Source organism: Magnolia sinica, chromosome 14 (assembly GCF_029962835.1).
Source record: "Magnolia sinica isolate HGM2019 chromosome 14, MsV1, whole genome shotgun sequence".
NCBI classification, from domain to species: domain Eukaryota; kingdom Viridiplantae; phylum Streptophyta; class Magnoliopsida; order Magnoliales; family Magnoliaceae; genus Magnolia; species Magnolia sinica.
In genome coordinates, this window is record NC_080586.1 from 57,223,811 (window position 1) to 57,238,249 (window position 14,439).

The following is a 14,439-nucleotide window of genomic DNA, read 5'->3' on the forward strand; positions in this document are numbered from 1 at the left end:
GGGCGAATCGGGATAGATGTGGCTTCGCACACGGTAGTTAGCCCTTCGATGAAGGGAGGGCTTTGCACTCAATTGGATTTTCACAATTCGAGAACTTAGAGGAGTAGGGAAACACATGAATTTTTATTAATCTTCAATGAGAAAAAACCCTACAAGGGGTGCTTATTTATAAGAAAAAACTTATACCCCAAAACTCGCGCCATGTGCGCAACCTATTACTTGGCGATGAAGTAAACACAAATAATAACTAATCGAAGTAATCTAAACCATCTATGATATTCTAAATAACATTAATAAGCAAAACCTAAAATATGAGACTAATCAGACTAATGAGCCACGATCATGAGAACACATGATGGGCTTTATTTGACTATCGGGTCCACTCCAACGAACCAAAATTCAGTCTTCTAAATAGGGGGCCCTCCCTGGACGTCGTCATCGATGCAGATTGACGGTGGGGCCCTCCTCCTCCTTGCGTACGTGCACATGCGCGAGACGTCCCCATCAAAAGAAGCCCTATGTTTCTTAAGAAATTTTCAGCACAAGCAAGATATGGGACACCAAGGATTAAAAAAGAAGAAGAAATAAGAAGATTTGGAGAAAGATAAAAAACAATGAAATGTTGATACCATGTAGTCCAGTAGAAAGAGAGACAGAATATAGAAGAAGAGAGAGAAGAGGAGAATGACTCTCCACCTCTCTTTTTCTAAATTATGAAAGTTCCATAATTACATAAATGTCATTAATAACAAAAGCAAAAATCCCCTCTGTCCTGGACCAAAATAACCTATCTAGGTGGGCCTGTGTAGGCCCATATCACATTCCCTAACAGTAGGAATTCCGATAGGAATGTGAGTTTTCACTAGCGTTTATGCCTAGGGGATGAATGCCATTAGAGGCACTATTCTTAGTGTTTTTCAAGGGTTCTTTTAAGGTTCCATGTTGTTGATAATGGTGTTTCGATGGGACAATCATCTGATGGTTGGAATGGCTAGTGTGAGATCCTCTAAATTTTTTGGCTTCTGTAGGATTTTTGCTCCTTTAGACCTGCAATAGGTGATTAACCCTCCAAGTGGAAATTAAATAAGTCCTTATGCTCGATAAAGATTGGCTTTGACATGCTTTCTTTCATGGAATAGTGATTGGTGAAGAGGGAGTAATTTTCTGTGCATATGTTGGTTGTCTCAAGCTCTCCATGATATTGAAACATAGATGTTAGATCTAGAAGATTGGTTCTCTAAGTGTATTCAATGTTTAAAGTATCGGTATCGTGTTACATATCGCACCCTTGGGGTACTGATTCGTATCGATTATCACATGGGATATATTGGTTGTATAGCGTAATGTATTGCTGTTGTTGGAAACATGGGGAAACATTGGAAAATTGGTCAAATATTTCAATGAAACTTCAATGATTGTTAAAAAAGACATCAATACACACTTATAAATCAAAACATTACAAAAAACAAGTGCACGTAATAGTTTTTTTTTTTTTTTGGTATGGGATCCTAATCTATCGCTGTCTAACCGAATTGATGCAAGTATATTCAAAGTCTATTCATATAATTTATAAATGTAAGATGTCGTGTGGAAACATAAGCAATACATTCAAAAGCAAAAGAAGAATCACTAGGTCACGTTACATACATGTTTGATTTTATGTTTGGACATAGATTGCAACCGATTTGCGAGAAATTGGGAAATTTTGATTTTTTTTTTTTTCCAATTTTCTGCAACTTGGCCCATCTCCTCCAAATCTCGAAATTGAAGCTCCCAATTCGTGATTTTTCATGCAAAACATGAAAATTCATGGATTTGTAAAGATTTGACATTGATTTAACATGATTTATAGAAAAAGAAAGGATCAAAAATAAAAAATACTCACTGGATCGAACATTTGGGATATATCCCTCTACTTGTGTGTTTTGTATCGCACAGGTGGGATACAAGATATATCGTAGGATAGATCGGCTGATTTCGTCGATACTTATAACATTGAGTGTATATTCATTGGCTACAGAAAAATATTCTTCCTCACCCGCTGCAAATGAATCATCTAGTTTAGCATTAGAAATGGACCTTATCCCATTGCGTATGGGTTTGTCTGATGGATTGGCAATGAACCTTGTTTCCCCTCGGGGAAGATGATTGGAAAATGACAGTGTTCTAATAATTGGGTATAACTTCACAAGTCTTATACAAAACATGTTCGCCTTTTTCTGGGGTGCCACTATTTGTTTCTCATAGTAGTTCAATGTTGCACATAAATAAATAATTAAATCATTAAGAAATATGTTTGTATTCACTCTCTCTCTCTCTCTCTCTGTGTCTTCCACCCCCCCCCCCCCCAGGGTATCCCAAATCGGTTACGTATCGGCCGTAACGGCCGATACGTAACGGTAACGGTAGGACCCGTTACGGGCGTAACGGCCGTTACGGAACCGTAACGGCTGTAACGGGCCCTAAAAAAAAAAAAACTCACCTTTTTTCCTTTCTTTTCTTCTTCTTCTTCTCTTTCTTCTTCTTCTTCTTCTTCTTCTTCTTCTTCTTCTTCTCGAGCAGCTGCGGCTGCGGCTGCTTCTTCCTCTTATTCTTCCTCACTCTCTCTCTCACTCTCTCTCTCTCTCTCAATCTCTTCGGTCCCCCTTTCCCTCTTTTTTTCTTTTCTCTTCTTTCCCTCTTTTTTTCTTTTCGTTTCCCTCTCTCCCCATTTTTTTTTTTTTAATACTGCTGTAGGTACGTGTCACGTAAAGACGAGCGCTGACACTCCTCGAGCTCCGAGTTGTACGAACGGTTCAAAGGAGATCAAAGTTATATGGGCTCCACAGTGATGTATTTATTACATCTACACCGTTCGTCTATTTTCAGAGATCATTTTAGAGCACCACCCAAAAAATGACTTATATCCAGAGATCATCTGGACCACACCAAAAATAGAAACAAAGATAATGATTTTCACGTTAAATAATTCGTAGGCGCACGGTAACGTTTATTTTCCATCCAATGTGATCAGACTCGAGTGGGCCCACTATGATATATATTTTCTATCCATATCGTCCATCCATTTTGCCACATTATTTTAGGTCAGATTCAAAAAATTAGTAATATCCAAATCTTAGGTGGACCACACCATAGGAAAAAATGGTTATAGAATGCTCACTATTAAAATTTTCTTAAAGTCCACTGTAATATTTATTTTCAATCTAACCTATTAATTCGGTCGCATTGGCGTGGATGAAGGGAAAACACACATGTCAGCGTGATCTAAAACTTTTCTAGCCCCCAATAAATTTTTAACGGTGAACATTTAATTATTGTTATTTTTTATGGTGCAATCCACCTGAGCTTTGGATGTGCCTCATTTTTGGGCTCATGCCCTAAAATTATTTGGCAAAATGAATGGACGTTATGGATATAACACATTCATCACGGGTGGGGCCCAAAAAACTTTGACACATGTGTTACACTTTACATCTGAGTCCCTCCTAATTCAAGCCTTAAAAAATTGTACATGAGACATATATTAACTTAAAATTTGACAATTAAATTATGGACTGCAATTGCTAACTCACAATGCCAAAATCAAATTACTTAAATAGTTTTAATTATTAATTTGTGAGTTTTTATTTTTTAAAATAGGGCCTTTTGATTTTTATTTTTATTTTATGATTCACTATCCAATAAATGTCCACCAATTTATAAGTGGGATAATGACAATAAATGACATGAATTTGAGGCTGATTTGGAGAATAGATTGGTCCTCCAAGTCAGCCCCAAATTGGTAACGCCATCTACCTGAATTTAATTTCATTTTTTTTTAAAGAACTATTGGGAGAAATAATATCAAGTTGTTAAGTATATAAATTACATATTTAAAAAAAATTAAATATATGAATTTTGCAGTCAAATTCAAGTTACCTGGTTAAAAAATTAATCAGACAGTCCGATACAACTTCTCACCAAAGAGTGGACCGTTACACCACCATAAACATGTTCCAATTTATAAATGAATGCATATTTGGAATGCTTAGAATATTCCGGATTTAATCAATATTTTTTCATATTTTTTTGGTAAAAAAAAAAATTGCGCCGTTACGGGCCGTTATGCCTCCGTATCGCCGTTACGCCCCCGTATCCGTATCGGTTTCGGAGGGCACCGTTACGCCAACCGATACCGATATGGGACACCTTGCCCCCCCCCCCCCCAAAAAAAAAAAAAAAAAAAACACACACACACAAAAAGAAAAGAAAACACAGTTAATATCACACTTCTCTTGATGTATATATAGTATGTTACTTAAAAGTACAGTAAATATGAATAGATATTGTAATCATCCATGTATGCATCAATGATAAATTGAACATATAGATATCTGAATTATCCAATTTGTTCAATAAATGTGATTCTTTAAAAGAAAAATGTTATACAAAATGAGAGACTTGTTTATTCACAAATAACAGTGGTTCTTATTTTCCGAGACGTTTTTTTATATTGTATAGGGAGTTTTGTTTTGCAATGTAGTGTTTTGTCATTTATTTAATGGGGTATTTTTTTTAAGTAAATTGTTAAAGAAAGGCACTCAAAAAGGTATTTAAGATAACATTGGTGTTGGTACGTGGTAAATCATGGAAATCTTGTTATATATTTCTTTTGTGAATAATTGATTAAGAATTTGTAAAATTGTTCTATGCATGCATCTTTCTTTACATGAATATTAGTTACATATCATTATTCACAAAATGTAATGCGTGCTTGTGAAGTTGCACTTCATCACTAAATTATTGTGCTTCCAGGGTGGTTGGGAAAATGATGAAACTGTTGAAGAAGCAGCAGTTCGTGAAGCTTTAGAAGAAGCTGGAGTTAGAGGGGAGATCATGGTGAAATTCACTCTGTTGATTCTATATGTACATGTTTAAATGTTTTGGGTGTTATGATAATCGTGTTAACATGATAATCTCCTTGATTGCACTCTTCTATGGTATTAGATGGTAATAGCAATGGGATTTTACATAACTATTTAGTTACCACATTTATTTGGAAACATATAGTTGGATGGAAATAATCTAATAACGTTTAATTTTGGGAATTCCTTTTCTTTACTTTTTCAAATGTTAGGCTATCTTCCTCTCTACTGGATAATTGATTTCTCCTTCTTATTGGCTGTTAATGAAATCCCCACTGCGTTGTTTAATAATTGGGTGATATTTATGGAATTGAGCTTCCTTTTTATTTCTAAGAATAAGAAATTTTGGCATCTTTAACCAGTTATTTGTTTGTATTTTTTTTCTTTTTTCTTTTTTGAGAAGTCTGATCGATTTGTTTGTAAGTAGAATGCATAAAGCTTCATGATAGATATTGTGCATCTTTTAGATATGAAGCATGCCATGCTTAAAATGCCTCGATGACAGTTGTCTTCACTTCTTTGTTAGCTATTCAATTTGTTAAGCCTTCATGTCATCTTTCTTCTGCTATGTTTTTTGTTGATATAGTTTCTGTGCGTTAGGGAGGGAGGGAGGTTCCTAGAAGGCATCTGATGCTTCTCACTAGGGAAGATTTGGTCAGCTTGAGCAACCTTGTTTGGTATTGCATGCTCTAGACCTTGCAAATTGCCCTTTTCCAATTATGTTCAGTGTTGGGTGGGATTGAGTTGGCATGTGAGCAGCATTAAATAAATGTGTATGGTGGCTCCCTACTTTTCTTTGCAAGGAACTACTTTGAGCACGTTCTTTCCACTTTTATTCTGATCATGATACATGTATGCGCCTTGTGCCAACTTGGATGTCTGTGTTTATTACCTTATATGAGGCAACTCTGTGTGTATATGTTTGCCTCATCCTAAGCGGTATGTATGGAAACTGCCCTTCATGACCACCCTCCTTTGCTTGCATGCTCTTGTGATGTGCATGTGTCAGTTGGGCTGGGGGTTGCCATTATTATTTTGAGCCTCTGCAATAGTTATTCCCAAAGCTTATGAAAAATTGGAAGGTTGTTGGAGCTGCTTGTAGAACTTTTGCCAATTCACCAACTAAAAGCTGACTCCAAATTGCTGTGAAAAAGGCTAAAATGATAATGTTATAGAATTAGAGCTGGGTGGATGAAAGTGGAAATGTGCCCAGGTAGTTTTGTGTTATTGCCGCATGCCTATGAAAGTCAAGGGAAACTTTTCTAGGACAACTACTCAATTGGCCCTGCTTTGTGGGGCAGAGTGCTGGGTAGTTAAAAAGCATCAGGAGTAGAAAGATGTGTTTCAAAGATGAGAATGTTGAGATTGATGGGTGGGAAGACTAAGAATGATAGAATTGATAATGATGTCATCCTATGTAGCATAGGAGTCGCCTCAAGAAGAGATGAGATGGTGGAAAGCAGATTGTGATGGTTTAGTCATGTGTATCAGAAACCAAAGACTGCTCCAAGAGGAAAACCTTGATCATGGTTGAGGGCTTGAAAAGATGATGAGAGGATGACCTTAAGAGGACTTGGATTGAGGTGGTGAGAAGATTTGAAGGCTTGTTTACTTACCAAGGATTGTGATGGTTTAGTCCTGTGTGGTGGAAACTGAAGATGACTCCAACAGGGAAACCTTGATCATGGTAGAAGGGCTTGAAGAGATGACAAGAGGATGACCTATAAGGACTTGGATCATGGTGGTGAGAAGGTTTGAAGGCTTGTTTATTTATTGAGGATGGGCCTTGGATAAGAATGATTTGTGAGAAGATTTGAAGGCTATGACGCAGATGATGCTGATGATATGTACATACACATATATCAGACAATTCATGCTTATGTGTGCATAGAAAGTCTTGCCAAAGCAACCACCAACCAAAACAATCAGGAAAAGAGAAGCAGAATTTTTTTTTTTGCCAAAACAGCACAAGCCCTAGGGCCTCATTACTGACTTCTGAAAGTCAACTTGTTGCATTGTAAGCTGATGCATCCTGCCTTCTGTAAGTAGGAACCTTAAAATAGTTCTGTTTTTGCATTATCCCTTAGAGGACTGAAGATTAATACCGCACCTGACTCTGAGCAAACCCCCTCCCCTCCCCAAACTAGAGTGTCGTAGTTGTGGAATTGCCTAGCATTCCTGAGGGGGACCCAAAAGTCAGCTGTGAAGGGATGATATTACCCAAATTTCCTCGAAGTTCATGGCCCTGTTTTCAGGGTTCAATGATGTCTGAATGACACAAAGTTGATCTGTTTGAAAGCTGATTTAGCTTCTTGCCATTGGTCCCAAAGTTGAGCAATTTAGACAAGAATTAAGTTGTTATGGCCAAATTAAGCATATAAGGTTACGATGATAATTAGGAGTTCATTAGTGATCTATGTGGGATCCACCAAGAGCGGGGTTGAGGGAAGATCTATTAAGAATGTGGGTCCTAATCCAGTTGCCCTTCTACATTTTTGAGGTCAAGCGAGGCAAGCTATTTTGATAATCATTTACCTGGATCTTTTTTTTTTGGCCGGTAAGATTTTATTAAAAAGCCCCAAAAGGTAAAGGAATCAAACAAGGGAAATCACCACAATCTAAATTATGTCGAAATCATATATACCACAGGCCATACATCTTCAAGATTACAATAAAAAAAACTTATTTTACGGATTTAACCTAGAACAACATTCGAGACTGTGTCCCTTCACTCACTGTGGCCGTCAATTGGGCACTTCTATTGAAGGTTCTGTTATTTCTCTCCTTGCATATTTGCCATACTATTGCAAGAAACTTTTCTCAGTCATGGACTACCTTTCCAGTTTTCCAACAACATATTCATCGACACTTGCATAGCCCATGATGTTCCAAAGACATTGAAGAGCCAACCCTAAATAGCGGAGATGAATAGGGGATGGATAAATAAGTGTCATCAGTAGCCGTTAATAATTATTTTCTTTTCCCTTGTGCAGGTTGTCAACATTTTTAAGATTCTATTTCTTCCCACAAGCCTCCCAAACATGATGAACCCAGGAGCACATTCACTTTCCAAAGCCATGCCATCAGAGGCCCTATATCACTTTCCACCCACATATGATCTAGGACATAGTAGTGAATTTTCTGCCCTTGGCCCATTTCCAGACCCTCCTGATCCTCCCCTCCATATTAAGTCTCGTCTCCTTGAGAACATCAAGAGGTTCAATAAAGCTCTACCTCTTCTTCCTCCCTTAAGCTTCTCCTAACTTTAGGTAGCCAAACGATTTGCTTGCCTCTCCTTTCATTAAATTCACCAGCCTTGATTTCCTTGTGGATGATCAAGTTGTAGAGGGTGCCAAACCTGCTATGACAAGGCATGTCACCACTCACCACACCAATGGTCTTCCCAGAATCTGATGATGCTCTAATCCCATAGGCCAAAGCAAATGCCCTGAATAAGAGCAGATTCTATGTCAGAGCCAATTAAGCATCTGTATCTAGAATCAGTAGTCCATCTGAGTGATTATAAAGCTAAGACCTCATCCATGGAAGAGGATTAGAGCAATAGAGGATGAAAACCCCTCAAAAGACAATACATAATCTTTTTGGTTGATGTGATTTTGGATCAAGTATAGATATTGCTTCGAGACTGCATTTATTGCCATTTATTTGTAAGACATTCATAACTCAAGACATTCTTATCGCATTGCCACATTCATGCAAGAGAAACAAGAGCGCACGTACTTGAAAGGCTTTCACTATAATCCGGGTTTAGTTACATTCCAAGCCGTGACATACCACAAGCCCTTGATTACATTCCAAGGGAATCACCCTTGATTCTAAGGTAAAATATAAATAAGGCATGAATAAATGAATAAGTGAAATAATCTTACCATTTGCAAGGAAACTGAAGTAATCCAAATGTATAAGAGTCAATGAGACTATCAGGTGGAGTCCTTACAATGCAATGGAGAGGACTCACCCGATACAGGCTGCAAGACCAATAAAGAAGAGAGCGAAATCACAGGATAGATTTACGTGGTTCAGTGTATTGCCTATTTGGCAATATACTACGTTCAGGGAGTAACAATGACCTTTGATTATAATAAAGGAATCAATGATGCAAGTGATGTTCCTCATGGAATAGTTACTTTACAATCATCGATCCAGGCCCCATGGCCTCCTCACATGGTGAGATGTTGAAGTATGAAGATGCATGTTGTAAGCATGGATATTAATTGACTAGCACGCACATCAATAGAGTAGCTATGTGCATAAACAGTCAAGTGAATCTAGAGATTAGAGAGATCAGTATGAATAATAACCAAGCTAAATACATCATTTAGCCATAGACTAATCAAATAAGTCGTCAATTGGTCAAGTGGGCTGTGGGCCAATGAGATAAACCACAAGTTCCATAAACGTGCCAGCAATTAAGTCTATTGAATGGGCCATAATCTGAACAGTAAATGGGCTACAACCCGGGCAGCGTATGGGCCCAAATCTGGACCGTATACAGGCCTAAACTGGGACTTTGTAATGGTGTTAATCTGGACAGTAACTGGACCTGTATCTATGCTATAACTCGGCCTGTAATTGGACCTTATCTGGGCTGTGGAAATAACCTGTGATCAAGACATTAAGTGGATGCAGATCTGGACAGCGTGTGGCCCTCACAATTGGACAGCATGTGGGCCATACCATGGGCCATGGGATGGACATCAATCTGGACCGTCAGATGGGCCTGGAAAGTGGTTATAATATGGGCCTGGATCTAATGTGAGATGGTGTGAAACAGTGGACCGTGCACTGATCAAGTAAGATGAAATGGATGGCTCTGATCATAATGTGAAGGATGCATACTTGATTGAGGCTCACACGTGCTGAGTGCTTTAGAGAACTGCCATGTGTAAACTACCATCTGCTACTCACAAGTAGTAGCTGCTGTGAATGGAGGTTAGCTGCCTCATACAACGCTTTAGATGAACGGCTGTTCCATGATCAGTTGATGGGTCCCAGATGTGATGGATGGTGGGGGGTATAGCGCTGATCACAGCCCACTGGATCAGCAGTCTCAGTTGCCGATGTGAGGATCCAGATGCAAGCATATTCCATCTCCTTTATTCATTAAACTATTCAATAGACGACCTGATGAGAATGCTGAAAGCAGCAGCAAGCATGATCTAATGGATGTCCCTGCTTGCAGTGGGACTGATGATCAGCAGGAAGAAGATGGACGTCTGATCATGACCGGATGAGTGGGATACTGTTGCTGATCATCTGCTACTCAATGGATGCTGATGAAGAAGCCGTTGGCACGAAGGAGATGGGTGTGGCTGCCATTAAAGAGGCTCTTCGTCCATGAGAGAGTGCTGTAATTATGGTAACCATGAAGGCTCTGTAGTGATGATGGATCTTCAGACACGGCCCATCTGATGGATGATCGTGTTTGCCGTTGATCGTAATGGCCTCTGCATGATCTGGGTAAGCTGGAATAAATGTAATCAGAGAATGAAATTAGTGTATGGATCAAGCTATAATCAGGGCAGAAATCAGTTTATAATCAAAGTAGAAATCTGATTAGAATGCAGCAGAAATCAGATGTGATCTGATCTAAAGATCGGATCTGATTTCTGATGATTTGAAGAGAAGAAACATGAGAAAAGGAGAAGAGCGGAGAATAAATCAATGAAGAAGATAATGATCTGCAGATGACGTTCTTTGTAGATCTGGAGTCTCTGCAATCTGTTGAAGATCTGGAATTCCCTTTGATAGAGATCAGCTACTGAATGACAATCAAATCTCTTTTGGTTGCTGGATGTTAATCTCTTCGCTTTGCTGGATATTGATCTCCTCTACTTGCTGGACATAGATCTAATCATGATCTGTTGATTGTTTATCACGATCTGCTGGATCTCTGGCAATTTATTTTCAGATCTGAGATCTAGATGATCTTAGATCTAGCTGGAAGAAGAAGAGGAGGTGAAGAGAAATGAGATGGAGGGAAAATGGATTCCTTTGAAATGAGAGGATCTCTCTCTATTTAAAGAGGAGAGAGGAAAGGGCCGCCACGTGGTGCCCATCCATAGGTTCACTTAAGCATAGGATGACAGCTAGGCGACATCTGTCATCCACTAAAAAGGGTGCCATGTGGCACAATGCCATTGGTCCAAGTCATGCGCCTTGCTTAATCAGCGTTCTCTGTTTTCTGCATAGAGTAATCCTGGGAGAATGGCTATAACTTTCACGTTAATGGTTGGATCGGGGTGATTTTGCACTCGTTGGAAAAATAATTCAATGATCTACCATCCAAGCTTGGAATTAGGTCGATCGGACACTGTTTGGCCCACTAAATAGGGCTTGCAAGATGGTTGAGGCATCCTTAACTGTGGCCCTCTAATCAGCAGTACATGTCTTCGATAATTGAGGCGGATCTTCCTCGATGCAAGTCATATCAAGGTGAAACAAGTTTTGGGGGAAAGTTCTTTTGGTAAGCTTTCTAATGGCTTTGGAATCACTCTGATTGGACGTTGTTTGCCCTATCTCGAACTTGGTTCATGTGTGCTATCCACTTTTCAGCAATCTTGGAAAAGCGAAAAATTTATCCTTTACAAAAATAGAAAGAAAAAAACCTTAATTAAAATTTATGAGTGATGTATAACTTACGCCTTGATATTATCAAAATATCTCCGATATTATCCATATATTTAGCTCGGCGATACAGATAGCACTGGTAGCGATGCTGCAGAGGACATCACTACTCGTACACCTTTGCGTATGTATCAGAGGAGGAGGCGGGCTGCACCGATTTCCCTGTAGCTAGGCGAGTACCCGTGATCGTGCTGAAGACCCCATGTGCATTTGCAAGCATCTGGAAGACCTCATACTGGGAATATGCACATAGGTTGCTTTATGGGCCGTTAGATCACATGATCGAGCCATTGATTGTGGATTGTCCATACTAGTTTTCTTAGATTTTATTAGCTTATAGGATTTAGTTTTGTTTATGTTATGTTTGGACACCATTAGGAGTGTTTTTAGTTGATTTTAGTTAGACTAGGGCTATTTTTGTCAAAATTCACAAAATAGGGTGTTTATTATAATTTTTCAACTTTCTTGAAGCTATAACTTTCTTGCTTTCTTCTTCTTCCATACTTCCATGTGATTTGAAAGGGAGATTGGTGCGAGGCTAATATTCATCAACGGAGGTCCGAGGTCTCCATCTATCTCCACACTATCATCTTTTTTTTCCCCCTCTATCAAGTTATTTTCTTTAAGTTCTTTGATTTTCCTATCTTAAGCCCTCATCTTCTCCTAAACCTATCTTTCCTTTACCCAACTACAATCCCAAACCCTAACCGACCTAAACCCATCCATCCCACGCCACACGTGTGACCATATGGCCACAAGTGTGAATCCTTCGGGTTGGCCGTACGGCCACACCTTGCCCCTTTTGTTTTTCCCTCATTCTTATATCAAAACCCCTTTCTTCCATTCCCAAAACCCTAACCCTAAATCTAAAATCCCTAACTTTCCTACTTTCCCAAATTACCTAAACCCCAAATTTTACCCTAAGTTGTATTAGGTTTTATACTTTGAAATAGACTATACCCTATGCTAATTGGATATCCCTACATCCATTAGATTCTAGTTTCTTTTTATTTAATGATCTTGTGTGACGATGTTGGTAACTTAGGCTAGATTATACATGATGTTCTTTTGGTTTTCATGGGATTCGTGATGATTATAATAATACTTGTGGTTTTTTTTTTTTTTTTTGTTAATTGTCTTAATTCTACTGTTTGATCTCACATAATATTTGGTTCATGCATCGGTCCTCCATCAGATACCAATAACATTGGTAGTATCAGAAATTCCAGGTATCAGCGATGTATCGCCAAGTATCGCTAATGTATCGATTTTGCCAATGCATCACCAATATTTTCGACCGTGTAAATTCTAGGTGTTGCTTGTATTGTCATGTATTGCTAATGTTTTCGACTGTATAAATTCCTGGTGTCACTTGTATCACCATTGTATCAACCATATTTCAATAATATTGCCAATGTATTGATATCACCAAAAATCTATTTTAAAAAAGAAAATTCCATTTCAAAATTTTTATGGGTGCTCAATGCTGATTCTGTCATGGAACGTTCGGGGCCTGGGTAGTAGGATCAAGATATGCTATCATTCACATCCATATTTTTATGCATGATAAGAGAGCATCGAGGCTTAACTACCATTTGAACAAAAAAAAAAATAATAATAACAATATCCTTTTAATTCTAAAAGGAATATGTATTTAATGTAATAAAATCATATAAAGTATTTTACTGAGGTCCAAAACTAAATCAACTTGTATATTTTAAAAATAAAACTTTTAATCTCAACTCTCCACTTTAGTGTTGTTCCTTATGATCTTGTAGTGCTCCGCATCATTGCATCTTTGACTCTTTAGAAACCTTTGTATAGAATTTAGACATGAGCGATGGTCCATAATCAATGCATATGAATGCTCATGTGTTTCAATTATAAATTTAATCTCTGTCAGATAAGAAATTTTACTTTTACTTTTCTATTTTTCAAGCCATGTTTTCTATCCACAACACTGCTTTCTTTTAAGTGACCTTTCCTACTATAGAAGTAGTGTGTATAAACCTTTTGGCCTTTGTCCTTTGACTTCAAACCATTGTTTTCAATATTTTTCCTATCTTTAGTGCTGGAACATCTTTTTCTTTTCTTTGAGTTATTTTCAAGAAAGTAGTGTGCAACATAAGCACTGTCAAGTCGATCTTGCCTTAGATCTTTCTCTTTCTTGCATAGACTATGCAATAAACTCAGTCAATGTTCACCTTTTTCTTTTGTGTTATAGTTTACCTTGAATATGCTAAAACTAGATGGAAGAAAAAGAGTACATACAACTACCAAATCATCACATATATTCAGCTGGAGCATTGTGAACTTAAAAGGGAGTTCATTATGTTCACTCTTATATTCTCATCGCTGTTATATTTCTAGGAAGTGAGTTCGGAAAGGTGCATTAATATTCCTGATCTATTGGATTTGGTAAATCTTTTTCCGATTTTAGCTAAAAAATTCCTTCGCTTTCTCTTTCTTAGGTATGCCTGTACGAAAAGCTTAGAATTAGAATATTTAATAATTCTTGCACTCAGCCTATTTACACGCTCTCACTTTTCATACTTGGCTACCTTTACGACCGAGCTTGAACTAGTAGGCTTAGGAGGTTGATCCTTTCTTGAAGTTAAGTCAAAATTCATACACCCAAAAGTGATTTCTAAAGCCCCTTTCTATTCTAGTAAGTTAGAGCCAGTAAAGAAAGGAATGTTGTTTAGTTGAAAGGTATCTGATACAATATTTACAACTGTGACATGAAGGTGCAAAAGCTCACATTAGAAAAAAATCCCATCGTACATAAGCATGAGCGAGAGCTCCATCATGTTTCCATTTATCTAATTGACGGGACGGTGGACTAGATCTTTCAGAGTGATATGCCTAAACATCAAATCTGGTGTGA

At 38.0% G+C, this 14,439-nt stretch overlaps 1 protein-coding gene across 2 annotated transcripts in view; it reads left to right on the forward strand.

Annotated features, from left to right (window-relative positions):
- The window catches only part of LOC131225788 (nudix hydrolase 16, mitochondrial-like), a 57,815-nt gene that overhangs the window by 40,019 nt on the left and 3,357 nt on the right, over window positions 1-14,439 (forward strand). Inside the window, exons 3-4 of one of the 2 annotated variants that reach the window (XM_058221380.1) lie at window positions 4,795-4,878; window positions 13,777-13,925. In XM_058221380.1, the coding sequence (XP_058077363.1) occupies window positions 4,795-4,878; window positions 13,777-13,925 (233 nt within the window). The remainder of the gene's footprint in view (window positions 1-4,794; window positions 4,879-13,776; window positions 13,926-14,439) is intronic. The other variant, XM_058221381.1, reaches the window with a different exon arrangement.